This window comes from Bos grunniens, chromosome 22 (assembly GCF_055505025.1).
Source record: "Bos grunniens cultivar Pamir isolate PY7600 chromosome 22, Bosgru_T2T1.0, whole genome shotgun sequence".
NCBI lineage: Eukaryota > Metazoa > Chordata > Mammalia > Artiodactyla > Bovidae > Bos > Bos grunniens.
The window spans coordinates 57,619,591-57,645,679 of NC_141186.1; the positions used below are offsets into that span (position 1 = coordinate 57,619,591).

At 46.7% G+C, this 26,089-nt stretch overlaps 1 protein-coding gene across 3 annotated transcripts in view; it reads left to right on the forward strand.

Moving 5' to 3' along the window:
- Window positions 1–4,141: 4,141 nt before the first annotated feature.
- Window positions 4,142–26,089, forward strand: part of MRPS25 (mitochondrial ribosomal protein S25) — a 52,191-nt gene continuing 30,243 nt past the window's right edge. For all 3 annotated transcript variants that reach the window (XM_086368759.1, XM_086368762.1, XM_086368760.1), the window contains exon 1: window positions 4,142–4,408. In XM_086368759.1, the coding sequence (XP_086224885.1) occupies window positions 4,275–4,408 (134 nt within the window). In that variant the 5' untranslated portion in view covers window positions 4,142–4,274. The remainder of the gene's footprint in view (window positions 4,409–26,089) is intronic.

Genomic DNA, 26,089 nt, shown 5'->3' on the forward strand with positions numbered 1-26,089 from the left:
TTAGTTGAAGCATGTGGGATCTAGTTCCCAACTAGGGATTGAACCCAGACCCCTGCATTGGGACTGTGGGGTCCTAGGCACTGGACCACCAGGAGAGTACCCTACAAGGAAGGGTACTTTGAGTTGTAGGGTACTTTCAAGGAAAGAATCAGTGAGTCTGGAGGTCGGTCATAGAGACTTTCCTTTGTTGTTCCGTTGCTATGTCGTGTCTGACTCTGCGACCCCATGGACTGCAGCGTGCCACGCTTCTCTGGCCTTCCCTGTATAGGAGCTCTGGCCAGGAGCTGGGAACAAAGACCAAATATATTTCTTTTTTTATCACAGAGGTGGATTAAGAAACACTTACAAAGGTCACAGCCCAAGGACACTGATCCATTAAAATACTGAGATTTCACCATAGAATTATAGAATGCTTCCCTTCCCCTACACCTTACCACCACACCAAAAGAACTCCAGTATAAGTGTAGACTACAACTGAATGAGGTGCAAAGCACACTCTCTCTAGGGAAGCCCAAAGTCACAAGAGACAAAAGCTAAGACACTAGAAGAGTTGAAGCCTCTGGCCACCTACAGCTATAGCAAACATTAAACAGCTCAAGTCCCAGCCAGAATAACATAACCCTTCATAATAGAGGCTTATTTACCTCAGTTCCTATTACCTAATACAGCCAATAATGTCTGACTTTCAACAAAAAATTTTAAGTGTGCTAAAAAAAGGTAAGGGAAAAAAACCCCACTCTGATAAGACAAGTATATATCACAACCAGATTCAGATACTAGACAGATGTTGGAGTTACCAGATAGCAAAGTTAAGTGATTAATATGATAAAGAGTCTAGTGGTAAAAGTAAATAATATGCAAGACGAGATGAGTAATGGAAACAGAGATAAGGAAACAGATTGAAAGGAAATGCTAGAAATAAAAAACACTAACAATGCTTCTGATGGGCACATCAGTTAATTGGACACAGCCAAGGAAAGAATCAGTTGACTGGACACAGCCAAGGAAAGAATCAGTGAGTCTGGAGGTTGGTCACAGAGACTTCCTTTGTTGTTCAGTTGCTATGTCGTGTCTGACTCTGTGACCCCATGGACTGCAGCATGCCACACTTCCCTGTCCTTCCCTATCTCCCGGAGCTTGCTCCAACTCATGTCCATTGAGACAGTGATGCCATCCAACCGTCTCATCCTCTGTCACCCCCTTCTTCTGTTCTCAGTCTCTCCCAGCATCAGGGTCTTTCCCAGTGAGTCAGCTCTCTGCATCATGTGGCCAAAGTATTGGAGCTTTAGCTTTAGCATCAGTCCTTCCAATGAATATTCAGGGTTGATTTCTACTGGAGAAAGGATAGGCTTACCCACTCCAGTATTTTGGGCTTCCCTTGTGGCTCAGCTGGTAAAGAATCCTCCTGCAATGCAGGCATCCTGGGTTCGATCTCTGGTTGGGAAGATCGGCAGAAGGGAAAGGCTACCCACTCCAGTAGTCTGGCCTGGAGAATTCCATGGACTGTATAGTCTATGGGGTTGCAAAGAGTCAGACATGACTGAGTGACTTCCTCTTTCACTTTTCCTTTAGGACTGACTGGTTTGATCTCCTTGCAGTCCAAGGGACTCTCAAGAGTCTTCTCTAGCACAATTCAAAAACATCAATTCTTTGGTGCTCAGCTTTCTTATGGTACAACTCTCAGATCTGTACATGACTACTGGAAAAACCATAGCTTTGACTATATGGACCTTTGTCAGCAAAGTGATGTCTCTGCTTTTTAAAACACTGTATAGGTTTTTCATAGCTTTTCTTCCAAGGAGCAAGTGTCTTTATATTTCATGACTGCAGTCACCATCCTCAGTGATTTTGGAGCACAGGAAAATAAAATCTGTCACTGTTGCCACTTTTTTCCCACCTATTTGCCATGAAATGATGGGACCAAATCCCATGATCTTAGTTTTTGAATGTTGAGTTTTAAGCCAGCTTTTTCACTCTCCTCTTTCACCCTCATCAAGAGGCTTTTTAGTTCCTCTTCAGTGGCTCAGAGGATAAAGCGTCTGCCTGCAATACGGGAGACCTGGGTTCGATCCCTGGGTCGGGAAGATCCCCTGGAGAAGGAAGTGGCAACCCACTCCAGTATTCTTGCCTGGAGAATTCCATGGACGGAGGAGCTTGATGGGCTACAGTCCACGGGGTCGCAAAGAGTCAGACACAACTGAGCGACTTCACTTTCACTTTCTACCATTAAAGTGGTATCATCTGCATATCTGAGATTGTTGATATTTCTCCTGGCAATCTTGACTCCAACTTGTGATTCATCCAGCCTGGCATTTTTCACATGATGTACTCTGCATATAAGTTAAACAAGCAAGTTGACTATATACAGCCTTGACATACTCCTTTCCCAGTTTTGAACCAGTTCGTTGTTTTTCCATGTCTGGTTCTAACTGCCATTTTTTATCCTGCATACAGGTTTCTCAGGAGACAGGTAAGATGGTCTGGTACTCTCATCTCTCTTAAGAATTTTCTACAATTTGTTATGATCCACACAGTCAAAGGCTTTAACATAGAAAATGAAGCAGAAGTAGATTTTTTTTGGAATTTTCTTGCTTTTTCTATGATCCAGGGGATGCTAGCAATTTGACGTTTGGTTCCTTGGCCCTTTCTAAATCTAGCTTGTACATCTGGAACTTCACAGTTCACATACTATTGAAGTCTAGCTTGGAGGATTTTGAGCATTACCTTGCTAGTATGTGAAATGAGCACACTTATATGGTAGTTTGAGCATTCTTTGGCATTGCCTTTCTTTGGGATTGGAATGAAAACTGACCTTTTTCAGTCCTGTGGCCACTGCTGCGTTTTCCAAATTTACTGGCAGATTTCCCTACTGAAATGCAAATGGGTAAAAGGATGGAAAACAACAACAACAAACCCACAGAACATCTAAGAACGATGGGACAATTTCAGAAGAGGTAAAACATACATAATCAGAATACCAGGAGGAAAAAAAGAGAATAAAAATATTTTAAGTAATAATGGCCAAGAATTTTCCAAAATGAATGGCAGTCACCAAACTACAAGTCCAGGAAAGCTCCGAGAACATCAAGCAGGATAAATACCAAAAACATACACTAGGTATCTCTCTCTTTTTCTTTTTTCTTTTTGCCTAGAAATTTTATTCTGGTGCACTTCACTGGATTGACAAGTACCTTAGATATTTAATTTTGCTAGAAATACATACTGTGTGCAGGTTATATAATATATATGTGTCTACACACACACACACACACCCCATATACCTAAATTTGAATTCTACTTGTGTGGGTGATGACAAAGGTGATAATTGTCATAACCTATACACCTAGGTATACCTTATTCAAACTCTATAAACGAAAGACATAAAGAAAATCTTGAAAGAAACCAGAAGAAAAAACTATCTTACCCATAGTGGAAAAAAAGGACGGCTGCCTCCTACTCAGAAACCATGCAAGAGAGTGGAGTGAAACATTTAAAGTGTTGAAAGTTGCCCCCCATTCCCAACCTGTATTTCTGTATCTGGTAAAACTGTCCTTCAAAAGTAAAGAACAACTGACATATTCGGATCAATAAGAGTACCTCAGAAAGAGTACTTCTCAGCCACCTTTTGCTTTTCAAGAAATAGAGATCCAGAGCTCTCAAGTGATGGAACTAGAAAGTGGATAGATACTCAATTCCTTTTTTTCCCCCCTTTCGCAAGTCAGTTTTTGTTTTTTGTTTGTTTTTTAAGTCAGTGTTAGACATTGCGCAGTCCTAGCCCTTCACCGTAAAGCTGGAGAAGTTGAATGAGGAAAACTGACAGACTTGAGGTTGAACAGAAAGTTATTGGGCGCCTTGGTATTCAAACTCAGCTCTCCCGAACTACTTCCTCCTGTTAAGTTTGTTGTCCGAATGACCGAGTTTGAGTCTACATAAAATGTTTTCCCTTGGCGGAAGGGAGAAGGACCGAGTCACAGAGCATCAAAACCTAAAGTTCCACGAGTTCCAAGGCTGTAAGGCAGAGGCGCTGTCTCCCCGCCCACGCCGCCGCCACCTGAGGAGAGCCCCGCCAGCCAGGACTACAAGTCCCAAGGTGCTCCGCGGCGCGCGTGCTGCCCGCCGGGAGCGACCCTCCCTCTCCCGTGAGTCTGCGCGGGAAGTGGAAGCCGGCGCTGAGGCGAGGCGGCCGGCTGGGAGCAGGGGAGCTGTCGGCCGTGCTCGCTTCTCCGCGCTTCTGGACTCGTGGCCGGCAATCCGGCCCCGACTCCGCCGCCGCCATGCCCATGAAGGGCCGCTTTCCGATCCGCCGCACCCTGCAGTACCTCAGTCAGGGGGACGTGGTGTTCAAGGACTCGGTGAAGGTTATGACGGTGAACTACAACACGCACGGGGAGCTGGGCGAAGGCGCCAGGTCAGTCCGAGCTGCCGGCTCCCACCAATCGCCTGCGAGCCCGCTGGAGACCTGGCGCCACTGTGCCTGCCCCACTGCGCGGACGGGCAGCTGCTCCAGGTCCCACAGCAGAAGGGGACCCTGGGCCGGGCTGGGTGAGGGGTGGGGTGGATGGAGCCCAGCCCGGGGCCACCGAGCCGCTGGCGTCCCGGCTCTCCTTGCACTCGCGGGCTCCGGGCGAGTTGTGTTTCCTCAGTGTCCCGACTGGGGGGACACCTGTGTCGCAGGGCTGAGGTGGGGGTGCGCTGGGAGAGGTTGCCGCCGCTGGCCTTGGTAGAGCCGGAGCCCTCAGGCGTGCAGCGCGGTGTCTGAATGCTCCGCGTGCTGTCTAAGCCCGTTTGCTGTTCACCGCAGTGTTCCTCTCGGCCCAGGGATGAGGGAGCGCGAGACGGTGAGGGACCGGCTCGGCCAGGCACACCCTCCTGCAGGCTGGTGAGGGGCAGCTCTGAAAGTGCTTCTTCTCCAAGGTCTCCTCACCGTTGTTGTTGTTGTTTTTTAATTTTGGGCTGTGCTGGTCTTCAGTTGCCGCGGGGGGAGCGGGGGAGCTTTCTTTTGTTACCCGAGCAGGGGCTACTCATTGCGCCGGCTTCTCTGGTTGTGGGCCACCGGCCGTGCGCGCCCGGGCTTAGGTGCGCTGCAGCGTGTGGGATCTTTCTTCCCGACCAGGGATGGCGCCCGCGCCCCTTGCTCCACCACCGGACCACTAGGAACGTCCGGACTCATCACCCTTATAAATGAAGGGACTGCCCGTGCCAGCTCTGCAGCCTCCCTTTACCCACTTCGCCCCTGCACCCCCGACTCCTTGATGCTCTTCAGCCCGCAGCAGAGTCGGGGTTCATTGGAAGGGAAGCTTGCAAATGAAAGGTTTGAACTGGACCTTGAGGCAGCCGACAGTGCTCTGGGCTTCTCAGGTGTTAGATATAAATTTACCGAGTGCCTGCTCATGCCGCCCCGCGATGTGTGCTGGGAATGCAATTCCTGTTTTTCAGAAACTTTGGGCCTGGGTATGTGGGATGGATCAGACTCTGACTGGAGAGCAGCTCCCTGTGGAGGGTGGTCCCCCCCACTCTGGGGGGTTCTTCAGTGCAGGGCTGTTCAGGAGAGCCAGAAGCTACCCCCTAGCTGTGTTTGCTTCCACAGGTGAACCTAGGAACTTGGACCTACTTGTGTGGGGTCAGCTGGTTATGAGGGCTTCCTGGAGGACTCGGTCATAGGGCTGAATGGGCTCCAGATCGCCTGCATAACTGACTTTGAATCCTTCTATCCACACCAGGAGTCCCAGGGCAGAGGCCAGACAGGTACAGCAAAGGAGGGACACAGTGTGGATGGACCTGCAGTAAAGTGAAATACTGCCCTGTCTCAGGGGGTCATTCACTGCTTGGCCACATGTTAGCTAGGTGGGCCCCATGGAGAATCTCTGACTTGTCAAGAAGCCTGAATTTCAGCTTTTTGTGTAAGTCTCTGGTGTTTTAAATGGTCAGCTGGGGAATTCTAGGACTTCCTTAGTAGTCCAGTGGCTAAAACTCAGTACTCCCAATGAAGGGGGCCCAGCGTTCAATCCTTGGTCAGGGAAGTAGATCCCACTTGCTGCAGCTAAGACCCAGGGCAGCCAAATAAATACGTATATTTTTTAAAAAGACCAGTCAGTCAGAATAGACCTGCTCATACTTGCATGCTCAAATATTTTAATATTCTTAGGTAAACAGTAGCCAAACAGCCTGTGTTCCTAGTGATAAAGGCTTGCGTTGTTTCACTGGTATTGAGGTTTTAGCCTGGCAGACTTGCTCTTTGTAGGCCCACTGGCCTTTGCCCCGGGCACTTCAGCTGTCCCTCCGTTTCAGGTGCCAGTGGTCAGCACAGCCTTGGCTAGTGAGTCTCAGGCTGTGCGCTGGGTGTGTGGGGAGCCGCCTTATTCTTGTCTGAGCTGTTCCACCTCACTTCTGCCAGGTGTTCTTGCCCTCATGATGCAACGGGAGTAGTAACAGCTGCTGGCATTTATCAGGTTCTGTGTTCAGCCCTGTGCTGTGGGGTCCAGGTGAATTTGATAATGACTGGAGCCCAATGCTCACGGCCCTGAGTCTGTGGCTTACTGGTCATGTGACCAAGGACCTTTTACTTTTTGGACTTTTTTTTTTTTAAACATTTGTTCATTAGGCTGCACTGGGTCTTAGTGGCAGCCTGCAGGATCTTCGATCTTTGTTTCGGCCTGCAGGATCTTTAGTTGGGGCATGTGAACTTCCTGGTGGTCCAGTGGCTAAGACTCGGTGCTTCCAGTGCAGGGTGCCTGGGTTGGATCCCTGACATGTTTTCTTGATGTAAAAACCCCACCCTCTGGGGTTGCTGCCAGCATTCGAGTGGAAGTGCCCAGGTGCGAACTGAAGGTACCTTTTGTTATTACCCTCCACGCCATGCTCCAGCAGGAACTGTTACATAGGCCTGCTGAATGTTGTCCTAGTAGTTCCGGGTGCGAGAAACTCTGACACAGATGTGCCCTGATTTGTTTGTAAACAGTTTTGCTACGTGGCCATCTTCTGCTGTGGGGTGGGAATTGAGGAGAGGGGTCCTGAGTCCGGGAAAGTCCAGTCCTGTGAGCTGTGATGGTCTCCAAAGCTTATTATGGTAGTTAGTACTCTGCTTCCGCTTCCTCCCAGAGGCAACTACTTTTCAACTCTAACCATTTGATTAGCGAAGTGTTTTACCGCCATATAAATACCATAGTTAGCTCCTTTTATTTTCTTAGCTTTAGGCTTTATCGATTGACCTGCTACTTTAGAAGGCAAGGATTTAGCTGTCCCAGCAGCACTGCCATTCCCCACCCCAACACATGCATGTTGAGTGTGAGTTGGAAAAGAATTTCCAGACAGTGTTTCAGAAAGGAGTTTATTAAGAACAAGGAGCAGAGATAATGAGGGCACTGCAGGCACAGAGGGCCGACCCCTGACCAACCAGGGAGAGCCAATGCAGGCTTAGTAGCTGATTTTTATAGTCTCAAGACAGAAAATTCCTGCCAGAAGGGTGACATTAGGTGATTGGTTAGGGTGGATATTTGTACCTAGTGTGGGATCAGGGAGCTGGCCGGTTTAGATGGGTTGGGTGCTTATGGCAACAGTCACTATGGGCTCAGTCAGTTCCGGAGGTGACCAGGGTTGCGTCTGTGGCCTTGCTATGGGACTCCACAGTGCATGCTGCTCGACAGCCCCACCTCCTCCCAACAGTCATTTAAGAATTTCGAATAAATTCACTGTTACTTGATTTTGCTCCATCCTGCAGCCGGAACAAAAGCCCCAGTAAGGCCTTGCCTGAATCTCTTGCCTGAATTCACTGTTAAGTCACTATGACTGTAAACACTATACACAGTTGAGTCAGAGTACGGTGATTATTTTTTATTTTTCTTTTTGCAGTTTTTTGTTTCCCTAGCTTTATTACTTGTCATTGCTTTTGTTTTAACTTTGGATTCTGCGCCAGTTTTGGACATCTGCCCAAGCAGATGTCAAACAGTCAGGCTCTCTGTTGCTCCTGTCCTTTTCTTGAGAATGGACTGCAAGCTCCTGTGTGGACTGCTTGTCCTGCCTCCACCGTGCTGACATAAATGCTGAGGTGCAGAGCAGTGACTTGCTGGGACGTGGTAAAGCCAGGCAGGCTCCTCTCCTGAGTGCCGCTTACACCTGTTCATGTTCTGGTGTGGGGGCAGGGCGGCAGCAGGAAGCAGAGGGTGCGTTGAAATTCGGGTCATTTGGGGCGCCTTTAATCAAGGGATGATTTGCAAAGGTGTGGCAAGAGTGGGAAAAGAAACCGTAAGGGGTAATACGGACCAGGGTGCTTGGCTTTCCCCAAGCAGTAGAGGTTGGCTAGAGGCCTGACAGGAGATTCAGGCAAGGCCTTACTGGGGCTTTTGTTCCGGCTGTAGGATGGAGCAAAATCAAGTAACAGGCTCCCTTGAGCTGTTTCCCTCTGTGAGGTGACGGTGGTGGTGTGTCCAGGGAGAACTACAACAGCAACTGTGTAGGGACTAGATGGGGGAAGGAGCCAGGCTGCCTCTGGCTTAACTGTTGACTCGAGCAGGGGTCATGTTGCCCCTGCCAAGGAGCCATTATGCTCGGATACGTATTCGTGTCAGTCCCAGGGATGAAGTCTCTAACGTGTTTTCGTGTGTTTATTTTTACTGTATTTTACTGGAGTGTAGTTGCCTCACAGCGTTGTGTCCGTTTCTGCGGTACCGCATCCTGAATCCGTCAGTCGTGTGTGCTCATGTAGCCCCTCCCTCCTAAGCCTCGCGCCCACCCCGCATCCCGGCCCTCTGGGTCACCCAGCGCTCAGGGCTGAGCCCCCTGAGTTACGCAGCCGCTTCCTGCTCGTCGTGTTTCACTCAGGGTAGTCTGTAATGTCGGCGCTAGTCGGTCAGCTTGCCCCCCATGTGTCCACAGTCCGCTCTCCGCGTCTGAGCCTGGGTTCCGGCCCTACAGTAGGTTCATCAGTCCCATTTTTCTAGATTCCAAATGTATACATTAATATATGCTGTTTCTAACTTCACTGGGTGGAACAGGCTCTGGGTTAAACATTATTTCAGCTGACTCAAACTTGCTACTTTTTATGGCTGAGGACTGTTACATTGTATAAATGTACCACTTGTCTTTATCCATTCATCCCTCTGTGGACATCCAGGTTGCTTCCATGTCCTAGCCATTGTAAGTAGTGCCTCAATGAACATGGGGTTGCATGTGTCTTTTTTTTAGGATTTATTTTATATTTTTGGCCACACGGAGTCTTTGTTGTGGTGTGCGGGCTTCATCCCGTTGGCAGTGAGTGGGGCTAGTCTTTGTTGCGCTGCGTGGACTTGCCATTTCGGCGGCTTCTCATTGTGGAGCAGAGGCTCCAGGAACACAGGTTCAGCAGTCGCGGCTCACCAGCTCCAGAGCAAGGGCTCGGTGGTGGTGGCTCAGGGGCCTCATCGCTGCGAATCATGTGGACTCTTCCCCAGCCAGGGATCAAATCTGTGTCGCCTGCATTGGCAGGAGGTTTCTTATCCCCTGTACCACCAGAAAGGCCTATGTGTGTCTTTTTGAATTACGTTTTTGGCAGGGTATGTGCCAAGGAGTGGGATTGCTGATACATGGTAGTCTTATTTCTATTGTTTAAGACATCTCCTTAGACACTGATGATGTCCTTAGACACTGATGAAATCACTGCAGATGGTGACTGCAGCCAGGAATTTAAAGGCGCTTGCCCCTTGGAAGAAAAACTATGACCAGCCTAGACAGCATATTAAAAAGCAGAGACATTACTTTGCCAACAAAAGTCCGTCTAGTCAAAGCTGTGGTTTTTCCAGTAGTCATGGATGGATGTGAGCATTGGACTATAAAGAAAGCTGAGTGCCGAAGAGTTGATGCTTTTGAACTGTGGTGTTGGAGAAGACTCTTGAGAATCCCTTGGACTGCAAGGAGATCCAACCTGGGTGTTCGTTGGAAGGACTGATGCTGAAGCTGAAACTCCCATACTTTGGCCACTTGATGTGACTCATTGGAAAAGACCCTGATGCTGGGAGGGATTGGGGCAGGAGGAGAAGGGGACAACAGAGGACGAGATGGCTGGATGGCATCACTGACTCGATGGACATGAGTTTGAGTGAACTCTGGGAGTTGGTGATGAACAGGGAGGCCTGGTGTGCTGCGATTCATGGGGTCGCAAAGAGTCGGACACGACTGAGTGACTGAACTGAACTGATATGATATTTGTTTTTCTCTCTCTGACTTACTTCACTCTGTATAAGAGGCTCTAGGTTCATCCACCTCCCTAAAACTGACTCAACTTCCATCCTTTTCATCACTGAGTAATATTCCATTGTATATATGTACCACAACTTCTTTATCCATTCATCTGTCCACAGACATCTAAGTTGCTTACGTGTCCTGGCTGCCACAAATAGTGCTGTGGTGCACGCTGAGGTACATGTGCTTTTTAAATTATGGTTTTCTCACGGTAGATGCCCAGTAGTGAGACTGCTGGGTGATGGTATTTTTTTTTTTTTTTTAATTGGAGGATAACTGCTTTACCATACTGTGTTGGTTTCTGCCATACATCAACATGAATCAGCCATAGGTATGCATATGTGCCCTCCCTCTTGAACCTCCTTGGCACCTCCCACGCCATCCTACCCCTCTAGGTTGTCAGAAAATACCAGGCTGGTCTCCATGGCTCATAAAGCAAATTCCCATGGCTATCCATTTTACTTATGTATTTCAATACTACTTTCAGTTCATCCCAACCTCTCCTTTTCCCACTGTATCCAGAAGAATGTGCACTATGTCTGCCTCTGTATTACTGACCTGCTAATGGGTTCATAACTACCGTTTTTGAAATCCGTGCATGTGCATAAATATATTTGTTTTCTGACATCACTGTGTTTAACAGGCTTTAGGATCATCTTCCTCACTAGATCTGACTCTTATTCCTTCCTTTGTATGGCTGAGTACCATTCCACGGTATATATGTACCACCAGCTCGACGGACATGAGTGTGAGCAAGCTCTGGGAGTTGGTGCTGGACAGGGAGGCCTGTGTGCTGCAGTTCATGGGGTCACAAAGAGTCGGACACGACTGAGCACCGCACTGATATGTGTACCACACGTCCTTATCCATTCATCTGTGGATGAGCATCTAGGTTGCTTCTGTGTCCTGGCTATCGAAAATACTGCTGCAGTGAACTTTGGGGATACACGTGTCTTTTTGAATTACGGTTTTCTCGGGGTCTGTGCCCTGTAATGGGATGGTGTATAACGTAGTAGTCTGTCCCTACTTTTAAAGGAATATCCATACTGTTGTCCATGTGGCTGTAGCGGTTTGCATTCCCACCAACAGTGCAAGAGGGTTCCCTTTTCTCCACAGCCTCTCCAGCATTTATTCTTTGTAGAATTTTTGATGATGGCAGTTCTGACTCTCTGAGATGATATCTCATTGAAGTTTTCATTTGCATTTCTCTAATAATGACTGATGTTGAACGACATTTCATGTGTTGGTTGCCCATCTGTATGTCTTTGGAGAGATGTCCATTTAGGTATTCTGCATGTGTTTTGAATGGATTTTTATTCTTTGTTTGTTGACATTGAGCTCCAGAAACTATATATTTTAGAAGGTAATCAGATGTCGGCTGCTTCCTTTAAAATATTGTCTCTGATTCTGAGTGTGTTGTCTTTACCATTTTGTGTGTAGCTTCCTTTGTTGGGCAAACCTTTTAAGTTTAATTAGGTTCAAGTTTTATTTTTGGTTTTATTTTCATTATTTTAGAAAATGTGTCAGAAACTTATTTTTTTATTTTTCATAATTATTTCATTCTTTAACTGGAGTATGTTTGCTTTACAATTATGTGTTGGTTTTTGCCATACTAAGTGTCAGTCAACCATATATGTGTATATACCCCCTCCATCCTGAACCTCTGTCCCACCAACCCCCACCCCTCTGGGTCATCACGGCTCACCAGGATAAGCCCCTGTTACACAGTAACTATGCATCACTGTGCATTTTACACATGGTCATGTGTGAATTTCCATGCCACGAAGACTCCTTAGAGTCCCTTGGACTGCAAGGAGATCCAACCAGTCCGTTCTGAAGGAGATCAGTCCTGGGTGTTCATTGGAAGGAATGATGCTAAAGCTGAAACTCCAGGACTTTGGCCACCTCATGTGAAGAGTTGACTCATTGGAAAAGACCCTGATGCTGGGAGGGATTGGGGGCAGGAGGAGAAGGGACGACAGAGGATGAGATGGTTGGATGGCATCACTGATTCGATGGACGTGAGTTTGGGTGAATTCCGGGAGTTGGTGATGGACAGGGAGGCCTGGCGTGCTGCAGTTCATGGGGTCACAAAGAGCTGGACACGACTGAGCGACTGAACTGAACTCTCAATTTGTCCCACCCAGTCCTTCCTCTGCTGAGTCCACAAGTCCCTTCTCTACTTCTGGGTCTTATTCCTGCCCTGAAAATAGGTTCATCGATACCATTTTCCTAGATACCATATGCTAAGTCACTTCAGTCGTGTCCAACTCTGTGCGACCCCATAAACGGCAGCCCGCCAGGCTCCCTGTCCCTGGGATTCTCCAGGCAAGAACACTGGAGTGGGTTGCCATTTCCTTCTCCAGTGCATGAAAGTGAAAAGAAAGTGAAGATACCATATAGATGCACCAAATACAATATTTGTTTTTCTGACTTCTTCACTCTGTCTGAGAGGCTCCAGGTTCAACCACGTCCGTGGAACTGAATCAAATCCGTTCCTTATGGCTGAGTAATATCCCTTGGTGGGCTTCCTTTGTGGCTCAGCTGGTGAAGAATCCGTCTGCAGTGCGGGAGACCAGCGTTCGATCCCTGGGTTGGGACGATCCCCTGGAGAAGGGAAAGGCTACCCACTCCAGTATTCTGGCCTGGAGAATTCCATGGACTGTATAGTTCATGGGGTCACAAAGAATCGGACACGACCGAGTGACTTCCACTTTCAGTATCCCATGGTATATCTGTAGCACAACTTCTTTATCTGTTCACGTGTTGACATACATCTAGGTTGCTTCCATGTCCTGTCTATTGGAAATGGACATAGATAATTGGGATACAGGTGTCTTTCTGAATTATTGTTTTCTCAGGGTATATGCCCAGTAGTGGGATTACTTGGTCCTATGGTAGTTTTATCCCTACCTGTTTTAAGGGGTGTCCATACCATTGTTCGTGATGGCTGTAGCAGTTTACATTCCCACCCACAGTGCAAGGGTGTTCCTTTTCTGTGCACCCTCTCCAGCATTTATTCTTTGTCAAATTTTTGATTGTGGCCTTTCTGACCCTGTGAAGTGATACCTTATTGAGGTTTTCATTTACATTTCTCTAATAGTGAGCGATGTTGATCATATTTTCATGTGTTTGTTGGTTATCTGTATCTCTTCTTTGGAGAGATGTCCATTTAGTCTTCCCCCATTTTTTTGTATTAGATTGCCTTTTTTCTTGAGCTGACTGTGGTTCAGATCATGAACTCCTTACTGCAGAATTCAGACTTAAATTGAAGAAGCTAGGGAAAACCACTAGGCCATTCAGGTATGACCTAAATCGAATCCCTTATGATTATACAGTGGAAGTAGTGGATTCAAGGGATTGGATCTGATAAACAGAGTGCCTGAAGGACTGTAGGTAGAGGTTCTTAACATTGTACAGGAGGCAGTGACCAAAAATGCAAAAAAGCAAAATATTTGTCTGAGGAGGCCTTACAAATAGCTGAGAATAGAAGAGAAGCAAAAGAGAAAAGGAAAGATACCCATCTGAATACAGAGTTACGAAGAATAGCAAGGAGAGATAAGAAAGCCTTCTCAAGAGAAGAGTGCAAAGAAATAGAGGAAAACAATAGAATGGGAAAGACTAGAGATCTCGAAGAAAATTAGAGATACCAAAGGAACAAGGGACATTGCAGTCCAACCAGTCCATCCTAAAGGAGATCAGTCCTGGGTGTTCATTGGAAGGACTGATGCTGAAGCTGAAACTCCAATACTTTGGGCCACCTGATGCGAAGAACTGACTCATTTGAAAAGACCCCGATGCTGGGAAAGATTGAAGGCCGGAGAAGGGGACGACAGAGGATGAGATGGTTGGATGGCATCACTGACTCGATGGACGTGAGTTTGAGTGAACTCCAGGAGTTGGTGATGGACAGGGAGGCCTGGCGTGCTGCGGTCCAAGGGGTTGCAAAGAGTTGGACACAACTGAGCAACTGAACTGAAGGGGACATTCCATGCAGGGGTGGGCACGATATGTATGGACAGTATGGACCGAACAGAAGCAGAAGATAGTAAGAAGAGGTGGCAAGAATACACAGAAAGTATACAGAAGAACTGTACAAAAAAGGTCTTAATGGCCTGGATAACCACAATGGTGTGATCACTCACCTAGAGCCAGACATCCTGGAGTGTGAAGTCAAGTGGGCCTTAGGAAGCACTACTACAAACCAAGCTAGTGGAGGTGATGGAATTCCAGCTGAGCTATTTCAGTTCCTAAAAGATGATGCTGTTAAAGTGCTGCACTCAGTATGACAGTGAATTTGGAAACTCAGCACTGGCCACAGGACTGGAAAAGGTCAGTTTTCATTCCAGTCCCAAAGAAGGGCAGTGCCAAAGAATGTTCAAACTATTGCACAATTATGCACATTTTATATGCTAGCAAAGCAATGCTCTAAATCCTTCGAGGTAGGCTTCAACAGTACCTGAACCGAGAACTTGCAGATGTACAAGCTGGGTTTGGGAAAGGCAGGGGAACCAAAGATCAAATTTCCAACATCTACTGGATCATAGAAAAAGCAAGGGAATTCCAGAAAAACATCTACTTCTGTTTCATTGACTAAAGGCTTTGACTGTGTGGATCACAACAAACTGTGGATAATTCTGAAAAAGATGGAAATACCAGACCACCGTACCTATCTCCTGAGAAACCTGTATACAGGTCAAGAAGCAACAGAACCTTACATGGAACAAGTGACTGGTTCCAAATTGGGAAAGGAGTATGTCAAGGCTGTATATTGTCACCCTGCTTATTTAACTCATATGCAGAGTACATCATGTGAAATGACAAGCTGGGTAAAGCTTAGGTTGGAATCAAGATATCTGGAAGAAGTATCAGTAACCACAGATATGCAGATGACACCACCCTAATGGCAGAAAGCAAAGAAGAACTAAAGAGCCTCTTGATGACGGTGAAAAGAAGAGAGTAAAAAAAAAGCTGGCTAAAGTTTCAACATTCAAAAAACTTAAGATCATTGTATCCAGTCACATCACCTCATGGCAGACAGGGACATGGAAACAGTGACAGACTTTATTTTCTTGGGCTCCAGAATTACTGTGAATGGTGACTGTAGCCATGAAATTAAAAGACGCTCCTTAGGAGAAAAGCTAAGACCAACCAAGACAGCATGTTAAAAAGCAGAGACATCAGTTTGTTGACCTAAGTCCGTCTAGTCAAAGCTATGGTTTTTCCAGTAGTCATGTATGGATGTGAGAGTTGGACCATAAAGAAGGCTAAGTGCCAAGTAATCGATGCTTTTGAACTGTGGTGCTGGAGAAGACTCCTGGGAGTCCCTTGGACTCCAAGGAGATCAAATCAGTCAATCCTAAAGGAAATCAACCCTGAATATGCATTAGAAGGACACATGCTGAAGCTCCAATACTTTCGCCCCCTGATGTGAAGAGCCAGCTCATTGGAAATGACCCTGATGCTGGGAAACATTGAGTGCAGGAGGAGAAGGGGTGACAGAGGATGAGATGATTGGATGGCATCACCGACTCAATGGACATGAGTTGAGCAAACTCCAGGAGATAGTGAAGGACAGCGAAGCCTGGCGTACTCCAGTCCAGGGTTGCAAAGAGTCCTACATGACGGAGCGTCTGAGTAACACAATTTTTCTTGAAACTGAACTCAGTGAGCTGTTTGTATATTTTGGAAGTTAATCTGTTCTCAGTTTCCTTGTTTCAGATATTGTCCCCCATTCTGAGTGTTGCCTTTTCATGTTGTCTGCAGTTTCCTTCGTTGTGCAGAAGTTTTTAAGAATGTTCCAGTTATTTATTTTTGCTTTTATATTCATCATTTTTGAATGTGGGTCAAGATTTTTAATTTTTTTCATAATTAAAACTTTCTTTCAACTGAATGTTGTGTTGGTTTCATCATACAACAACCGAGTCAGCCATAAACACACGTATGTCCCGTCCTTCTTGAACCGCATCCACCCTCACCCGTCTAGGTCATCACAGCTCCCCAGGCTGAGTTCCCTGTGTTATACGGCTGCTTCCCATTAAGTATGCATTTTCACATGGTACTGTTTATGTTTCAGTGCTTCTCTCTCAATCCGTCCCACCTTGTCCTTCCCCCACCTTGACCAAAGTCCGTTGTCCCTCTGGGTGTCTATTCCTGCCCTACTCATGGGTTCAATACCATTTGTCTAGATTTCCATGTATATTAATATATGATATTTGTTTTTCTGAATTCGTTCTGTATAAGAGACTCTAGGTTCATCCACCACCCTCAGAACTTCCTCAGATTCCTTCCTTTTTATGGCTGAATACTATTCCATTGCATATATGTACGACAACTTCCATCTCCATTCATCTGTGGATGGGCATCTGTCTTGCTTCCATGTCCCAGCTATCATAAACAGTGTAGCAGTGCGCTTTGGGGTACATGTCTGCTTTTTAATTATGATTTTTTCAGGGTATATGGCCAGTAGTGGGATTACCAACTCATATGGTCATATTTGGCAACCCGCTCTGGTGTTTGTGCCTGGAGAGCCCCGTGGACGTAGGAGTCAGGCCATCTACAGTCCGTGGGGTCGCAAAGAGCTGGACTTGACTGAGCGACTCACAGTAGAGTACGGTCATAGGATGCCTGGTTTAACAGACCTCCATACTGCTGTCCATAGTTGTATCAGTGTGCATGCCCGGTAACAGTCCAGGAGACGCGCATTTCCCCACACCTTCTCCAGTACTTATTGATGGAAGTTTTGATACTAGCCATTCTGACCCGTGTGAGGTAGTGCCTCATTGAGCTTCTTGTTTGTATTTCTCTCTCAATGAGTGATGTTGATCATATTTTCATGTGTTTGCTGGCCAAGAGTATATATTCTTTGGAGAGATGTCTATTTAGGTCTTCCAGGTATTTTTTGATCAGATTGTTTGTTATTTTTGAAGTTAAGCTCCATGAGCTTTTTGTATAATTTGAAGCTTAATCGTTCATCAGTTGCTGTTTTTGCAAACATTGTCTCCCATTCTATGGATTGTCTTTTCGTTTTGTTTGTGGTTTCTTTGCTGTGCCAAAGCTTTTAAGTTTAAATATGTCCTAATTGTTTATTTTTGTTTTTATATTCATTATTTTCAAAGGTGGATCAAGCTTTTTTATTTTTTAAATAATTTTTCTTTAGTTTTTAAAATCAAAATGTCTTTTCTGACAGTTTTTGTTAACTGTTGTACGGTGTTGCGTTGGTTTCTGCCATAAAACAGTGAATCAGACATAATTATACGTACATCCCTTCCCTCTTGAATGTCCCCCCAAGCTGCCCCATCCACCACCGCCCACATGCCATCCCTCTAGGTCATCACAGAGTGCTAGGCTGACCTCCCTGTGCTATGTGGCAGCTACTCACTAGCTATCCATCTTACCACTGGTAATATACATATCTCAGTGCTACTCTCTCAATTCCTCCCACCCTGTGCTTCCGGCACTGTGTCTACAAGTCCATTCTTTACCTCAGGGTCTCTATTCCCACCCTGCAGATTGGTTCATTGGTACCATTTTTCTGGATTTCGTACATATGCGTTAATATACGATACTTGTTTTTCTGACCTACTTTACTCTGTATTAGAGGCTCTAGGTTCATACACCTATCTAGAACTGACTCAAATTTGTTCCTTTTTATGGCTGAGTAATATTCCATTCAATATATGTACCACAACTTTTTTATCCACTCATCTGTTGACAGATATCTAGGTCGATTGCATATCCTATCATAAGAAGCAGATTCGATAGCCAGGATAGTGACTATCCATTGCACTGAAATAGTGCAATGAACCCTGGAGTTTGAGTTTTTTTGAATTACTGGTTTCTCAGGTGTATACTCAGTAGTGGGGTTGGTGGGGTGTATGGTAGTTTTTTTTTTTTTTCTTGTTTTTTTAAGTCTCCATACTGTTCTTTGTTGTGGCCATATTAATTGACATTTTCACCAGCGGTGTGAGAGGGTCCTCTCTTCTCATCCTCTTCTGAATGTTTTGTTTGTAGAATTTTTTTGATAATGACCTTTCTGACCCGTATATGACTCCTCATTGCTGTTTTCATCGACATTTCTCTGACCTGAGCGATATTGAGCCTCTTTTATGTATTTGTTGGCCATCTGTGTTCACAAAGGTGGATCCACAGTTTTTATTTTATTTTTAACTTTTTAATCAGTATTTACAAATGATTTTTAATTGGAGTATAATTATGTTAACATGTTGTGTTGGTGTCTTCCATGTAGCAGCTTGACTCAGCTGTAAATATACATGTGTCATCTCCCTCTTTAATCGCTCTCCTCGCCCTTGTCCAATCTGGAATAGCCATCATATGCTTAACTTTGAACTGTTATATCCAAAAAGGCACACATTTTACCAAAAGGTTAAAAAAAAGGCCTAAAAGGAGAACTACAACTCTAGCTACTAAGGAGCTGAGGATGGGATGGAACCAGGTTGACTTTGGTTTTACTGTTGGCCGGACAGCAGGTGGTGGGGCCCCTCCCCGCTCCCAAGGAGCCATTGTGCTTGGATATGTATTTTTGTTAATCTTAGGGTTACAGTCTAACCTGTTTTTCTATTTTATTTTTATTGGAATAGAATTGCTTTACTGAGTTGTTAGTTTCTGCTGTGCAGCATTGTGAATCCTTTACGTGTGTTCATATATCCTCTTCCTCTGGAGCCTTCCCGCCCCCCCAGATATCACCTGTCTAGGTCCTCACAGTGGAGATGGCAATGGCACCCCACTCCAGTACTCTTGCCTGGAAAATCCCATGGACGGAGGAGCCCGGTGGGCTGCAGTCCATGGGGTTGCTAAGAGTCGCACACACTGAGCGACTTCACTTTCACTTTTCACTTTCACCCATTAGAGAAGGAAATGGCAACCCACTCCAGTGTTCTTGCCTGGAGAATCCCAGGGACGGGGGAAGCCTGCTGGGCTGCCGTCTCTGGGGTTGCACAGAGTCGGACACGACTGACGCGACTTAGCAGCAGCAGCAGCAGGTCCTCACAGAGCCCTCACCTGTGCTGTGCAGCAGCTTCCGCTGGCTGTCTGTTGTCCACGTGGTACAGTGTAGATGTCGGTTCTAGTCTCTCAGTTCACACCCCTTCTTTCCACGCCTGTGTCCACAAGCCCTTTCTCTGTGTGTCTCTTCATGCCCTGCAAGGAGGTGCACCGTACCATTTTTCTAAAGCCTCTATATGTGTGTTAATATATGATACTTGTGTTTTTCCTTCTGACTTACTTCAGTCTGTAAAACAAGCTCTAGGTTCATCCACCTCAGTTCAGCTGACTCAAATTCGTTCCTCTTTATGGCTGAGTGATATGCCTTTGTATATACGTGTCATATCTTCTTTACCCATTCGTTCATCTGTCGGTAGACATCTAGGTTGCTTCCGTGGCCCAGCTATTATGAGTAGTGCTGCAGTGAACGTTGGGGCACACGCGTCGTTTTGTGTCTAGCGTAGTTGGTTTGTGTCTCCGCCCGTGCTGGCTCCTGCTGCAGCGCCCGGGCCCCCCTGCAGCGGCCCCTGTGGCGCAGGCTCTGGGCTCAGGGTGGGCTGTGGCACCAGCTGTGCTTGCCCTGCAGCGCGTGGGCGCTTCTCAGACCAGGGATCGAACCTGTTTCCTTGCATTGGCAGATGGATTCTTATCCACTGTACCATTGGGGAAATCCCTCCATGTGTCTTCCTGAGTTACGGTTTTCCCAGGGTATATGCCCAGTAGTCGGAGAAGGCAACGGCACCCCACTCCAGTGTTTTGGCCATAGAGCGATGTGAATCAGCTATAAATACGCCCGCTCCCTCTGGAACCCCCCCTTTCACCACCCCTCATCCCGCCGCTCTGGGTTTCCCTGTGGCACTGCATCAAGCTCCACGTGTCACACAGCAGCTGCCCGCTGGCTGTTCCCCGCGTGATGTGTGTGTGTTTCGGGGCTGCTCTCTCAGTTCACTCCAACCTCTCCTTCCCCCGCCGTGTCTCGAGTCTGTCGTCTACGTCTGCGTCTCTGTTCCTGTCCTGAAAATAGGCTCATCAGTACCATTTTTCTAGACTCCATTTACATACACCTGTATATGATGTTTGTTTTTTCTTTCTGACTTACTTCACTCTGTATAAAAGCCTCTAGGTTCATCCACCTGAGTTCTACTGACTGAAATCCATTCCTTTTTATGGCTGAGTAATGTTCCATTTTAAATATGTACCAGAACTTCCTCATCTAGGCATCTTCCGTGTCCTGACGACTGTGAATAGTGCAGTGAACATTTGGATGTATATGTGTTGTTGAGTTGTGGTTTTCTCAGGGGATATGCCCAGTGGTGCTGGGTTACATGGGAATTTGACTCCTAGCTGTTTAAGACCTCTCCATGCTGTTCTCCCTTTGACTGCGTCAGTTTACCTTCCTGCCAGCTGTGCAAGAGGGCTCCCTCTTCTCCAAGCCCTCGCCAGCATTTATTATTTGTGGGTTTTTTGATGGTGGCCACCCTGAATGGTTCGAGGTGACATCTCAATGTAGTTTTGATTTGCGTTTCTCTAATAATGAGCGATGTTGAGCTTTTTTTCATGTGCTTCTTGGCCACCTGTATATCTTCTTTGGAGAAACGGCTGTTTAGGTCTTCTGCCTGTTTTTTGATTGGGTTTGTTTTTCTGATACTGAGCTGCACAAGCTGCTTTTATATTTTGGAGATTTAATCATTTGTCAGTTGCTTCACTTACAATTATATTCTCCCATTCTGAGCGTTGTCTTTTTGTTTTGTTTATGGTTTCTTATGCTGTGCAGAAAGCTTTGTGTTTATTTAGGTCCCATTTGTTTATTTGGTTTTTATATTCACTATTTTACAAGTTTGGTCAAAATTTTTTATTTTACTTTAATTTTTAAATTAATATACTATTTTCTTTTTTTTAAAAAAAATCCTAACTGTGCAGTGTCCTACTTGTAGCATTTGAGATCTTTAGTTGTGACATTTGAAATCTTATAGTTGGAGCATGGAAACCCTTAGTTCCACCGTGTGGGATCCAGTTCCCCAGCCAGGGAGTGAACCTTGGGCCCCGGCCTTGGAGTGTGGAGTCTGAGTCCTGTCCACTGGACCACCAGAGACGTGCCTGTTTCTCTGTTTTTTAGAGTGTGACGTCTGGACCCCTTGGTCCCCGGTTTCCTTGGACTGAAGAATCTTAGTCTCAGGTTCACAACAGTAGGGAAGACAACAGAGTATCCGAGGAAATATGGCCTAAATAAGTGTGACTGAAGAGAAGAGAGTTAACAAGGAAATAAAAACCTCCAAAGTTTTTTACACCTCGTGGAATCCAGGAGAAACCATTTTTCGGTGTCCCTGCCCATAGTGAATAGCGAGGTTTGGTGGTTAATTGTCTGCTGAAGCCAAGTGGCTTGTCAGTTTTTCTCAATGTTGGTTTCTTTTTATTCTTTTAATTCATTTATTTGTCTTTGGCTGTGCAGGGTCTTCATTGCTGCGCGTGGGCTTTCTCTACTTGAGGTGGGCGGGGCGACTCTGCTGAGGTGCTCAGGCCTCTCCCTGTGGCAGCTTTCTTGTGCTGGAGCTCAGGCGTTAGGCGCGAGGGCTCATTTGCTTTGGGGCATGGGTCGGACCCGTGTCCCCTGCCTTGGCAGAGGGATTCCTCCCCACGGTGCCAGCAGGGAGGTTTTCTCAGGGTGGTTTTACCTGGCTTGGACATCAGACCTGCTTTGTTTGCCTCCTGATCTGCCCTGTTGTTCCCACGGGGTAATTTGAAAAATTTCCTTTCGGTGTCTATGGCAGTAGATGGCTACCACTAGTTTGGTTTTTGACCTGCTTTTATGAGAGATAAGGTCTCAGTCCCATCTTTTACAGGGGAATGTTTTGCATTCAAAAGCCCTATTTCTTTTTGGAGAGTTGCATGGGCATGTAAAACAAGGTAGGCATATTTTGAGTCTGTATATGTATTTCTAATTTTTCCTTTCCCCAACGTAAGGCCTTAGTTAGGGCTGTTAGCTCAGCCTTCTGGGCTGAAGTGTTAGGTGGCAAAGGTTTTGCTGCTGCTGCTGCTTAAAAGAAAAAAAAAAAACACAAAACCCAACAGCAGTCAGTGAGCCTAAAGAGCATTTGGCATTTCCTCAGAGGACGTCCTCATCAGCTAGAAACACAGATCGGATTGACTCTTTCAACTTGTCATTGTCCTGAAACCGTGGGCTCAGCTTCCAAACGCTGTGGCCCCAGGCAGGGGTGGCCCCAGCCACTCGGCTCTGTGTAGTCTGTCATGTTTTAAAGTGTCTAAGCCCATGTTTTATCTCCAAGAATGGGGAAGGTGGAATGTGCAGATTGAAGTAGATAGAGCGTTGGGATAAAACACTGATTTCTGTTTGTTTTCTTTTAAAGCAGAACACACATTTTTCTACCTTATTTTCTAATTTTTATTTTATGATAATAGTGAAAATTGGAAGGTGTATAAATGTTACAAACCTCTAATTGCTGAAGAGCACTGAGGAAATGGGAGCACACACGGAGAAGAATAAAGACAAAACAATTTTCTTGAAAGCAGATAGGTGATTGAGTATTTAAACAAACCAGCATCATTTATAACCTTCAAAAAATTACCCGAGTCAGAGTGTACAGTGCACACTGCATGGAGGTGCAGCGCACGTGGGAACGTAGCCTCACGTTACGCAGCTGTGACACACTCCCGTCCACGCACAGGCCGGCGGGAGCTTGTGTCTGTGCGCTCACGCCAGTGTTGCTAGCGAGCATTTGCACCGGCAAGTTTTGAGGGTTAGCTCTGAGGATCAAGCAGTCAAGCCTGGTCCTTAGGAAGGTGGCCTCCAGTTAGCCAGTGGTGAGTCCCTTACTTCCGGAGACTGTCCAGAGGTACGCTTGTTAGCTTCTTCCACTAAAAAAGCAGTGCCAGGTACCACCCGGAGGCAGCCAGGCCATGAAATCTAGTTTAGGAAAATAGCCTGTAGGCTGAGGAACTTGTCCTAGCTTTTGTACTAGGACCCCCAGAGGGGCTCCCTGCTCTCAGCTACACTTAAGATAAATGTGTTTTGTTTTGTTTTTTCAGTTGGTGAGCCCCAGAGCAGGAGCTCTGGTGAGGGCCTCTGTGGTATTGTTGAAATACCCTTGTTCCCCAATCCGAAGTAATGGCTCTGCATTTGGGCCTTTGGTGGCTTCATATGCAGGTCTGGCCATTAGTCCCAATTCTGGAATCCAGATTCTGCAAAATCCTGTCATGCCTAAGAAAGTACAAAGGTACTTTTTTTTTTTTGTCTTTGGGACACTTAGGCCTAATATAGCTTGTTTTCTGTCTGGAGAGAACTGTCTCCTCCCAGCGTTTGTAATATATCCCAGATATTTAACTTGTTGCTTTGAGATTTGTGCTTTTCTCCCCCACCCTCCTTTTTTTCTTTTTTCTGGGAGATCCTGTAGCCATGGACCCCAAGACAATTAAGGACTTAGGTGATATTCTGATCTGAGGCCTCCATGGTAGGACTGTGTATTAGCGTGTCATCTGCATTCTGTGGAAAGGCCCCTTCTTTCTGTCTGTGACTGGCTGCGTTGGGTCTCCGCCGCTGGGTGTGGACTCGACTCTAGTTGCATGAGCGGGGCTGCCCTCCAGTTGCATTCCGATGGCTGCTCTACTTGGGGACCTTGGGCTTGGTTGCCACACAGCGTGCGAAATCTTCCCAGACCAAGGATGGAATCCGTGTCCCCTGCGTTGGCAGGAGGATTCTCAACCACTGGACCACCGAGGAATTCCCAAACAGCCCCATCTCTTAAGTCTGTTTCCCTTAGTTCTTTTCCTAGGGTCTGAGCGGACAATACGGGCGATCTGAAACTCCTGAGGCAGGACTGTCCAGGTGTATTGTTACATTTGGCCTGACTGGGGGTTAGTCCACTCAAAGGTAGACAGAGGAGAGGACACGAACGCAGCTGTCCCTGAGGCCACGCGGGCACAGTAGCCACCTGGTGTGTCCGGGACTCTGGGCCTGCGCGCTGTTACGGGTTGGCCGCAGCGGGTGTGGAGAGACCCCCTGCCTCGCTTACTGCCCTAAGGTCTTCAGCTGTTCGATATTCCCCATTTAGCTGAATAACTGGCAGAATAGGGGCATTGCATGGAGACTGACAGGGCGCTAAGAGGCCTTAATTTAAGAATTTCTCTATGAAGGGCTGCAAACCTTTTTTTGCTTCCAACTTTATGGGTTATACTGTCTTTTGTTAGGATAAGTGACTCTGGCTTAAGGCTTATTTTTAAAGGTTGAGCATTTATAGCTGTCCCAGGGATTCCCAGTCCACAGGGTCGCAAAGACTTGGACATGACTGAGCAACTGAACTGACTGAGGGATTCCCTTGTCTCAAACTGCAGGGTTGGCTCCGTGTGGAATATGGCTGGCAACCAACCCTTGTTCTTCCAGCTAATTTGTTGTAAGAGTCAAGAAAAGGGGCCTCTCAGGGCCTGCTAACTGTAATAAGACTCCAAAAGAGCCCAGAAGTGGGGTTTGGGACACTCAGGCACAACTAAAACGGCGTGTGAGATCAAACGCTGTTCAAATAGACAAGTGAGAGGCCCAGCGAAGACGCGAGTGTGAGGCTTTCCCTTGACACCGTCACAGCACAGCTTTTGGAGGGAAGAGGCCCAGCCTGAGAAATCAGGACAGAGTGAGTGACTCTGGTATCAGTTAAAAATTGATTTTCTTACCTGCCGTGCCAAGGGCCACCCGAGGCTCCTTGAGGGAGATAGACGTCTTGTTGAAGGAGGGCCACCAGCATCCCGGGCCACCTCAGATGTCCAGTGTGGTCGTCTCCGGAGTGGGAGCCGCCCTTCCCTTCCCCCTGTCCCCAGTCCCATTTCCAATGATCTGTTTGTCTGCAGACTGGGCACGGACTAGGGGGTTCTTTCTGGCACTTTGGAGCCCACTGGCTGGTTGACTTACATTTGAACCATCCCCCTTGCTGGTTTTATCTCCAGGTAGATGCTTAAACTTCCTTTCCCGCTTTGGGTTGTCCTGAGGTTGCCAGGCATGGCTGACAGCTGTGAGCCTCAGTTTAGCTTGAGCCCTGACTTGTTTTTACATCAGGTTCTCCATCCTCAGTTTGGTCTGGATTACTGAATACCCCAAGGGCCACCTCTAGGAGTTGTGGCACTGGGGTCTGTGGGCCGAATTGTAACTTCTGGAGTTTCCACCTAATGTTAGGGCTGACAGAATGTTCCAGCAGGGTCTGACCGTCAGGAGTGGGTGGATCAATGTCAGTAGATTTTCTAAAAGCCTCCATCTGCCGTCCGTGAAAGAAAGCTGGATTTTTTTTTTCTTTCTTTTGGGTCACTTCTTTGACCTTTTTGTTGTTAACTGACCTGTGGACACACTTTCTCACCCTCCCAAGGCACACCACATCACGCGCTTCCTGGCTTCTGTTCCCTCCCAGTAACTGTAGCTCCTGCTGGGCCCCTGATTTGGAACTGCGTCTCCGCACATAGTATAATGTTCGCAGGCTGGTCACCGTGTCGCTGGGCTGCTGCCCCAGTTCTGTTTTTCCTCGCAGATACAACAAGTAGAGAAGACTATTTGGACATCTTTCCAAGTAGAATCAAAGGCCAGTGTTAGGGCCTGAAACCCTTCGACAAACTTACTAGGGTCTTGAGAAAACTGGCTCAGTCTGCCTTGGGCTAACTATATCGATTAAAGAGAAGAGCACATGTCCTTTGATTGTCTCTTTGCCATCTGCCACTTGCCTCAGAGGGCACACTTTGCCCGATCTTGGATGGTAGGAAGTTCCACTGCGAGTTGCTGGGGTGTGGGATTGGTCAGAGGCATCTGGGGAAGTAGGTGCCTCGGGGGAAGCAGGTGGGTCTAGAGAAGCAGGGGAAGCTTGGTCTCCCCCTGAGAGTTGGGGGG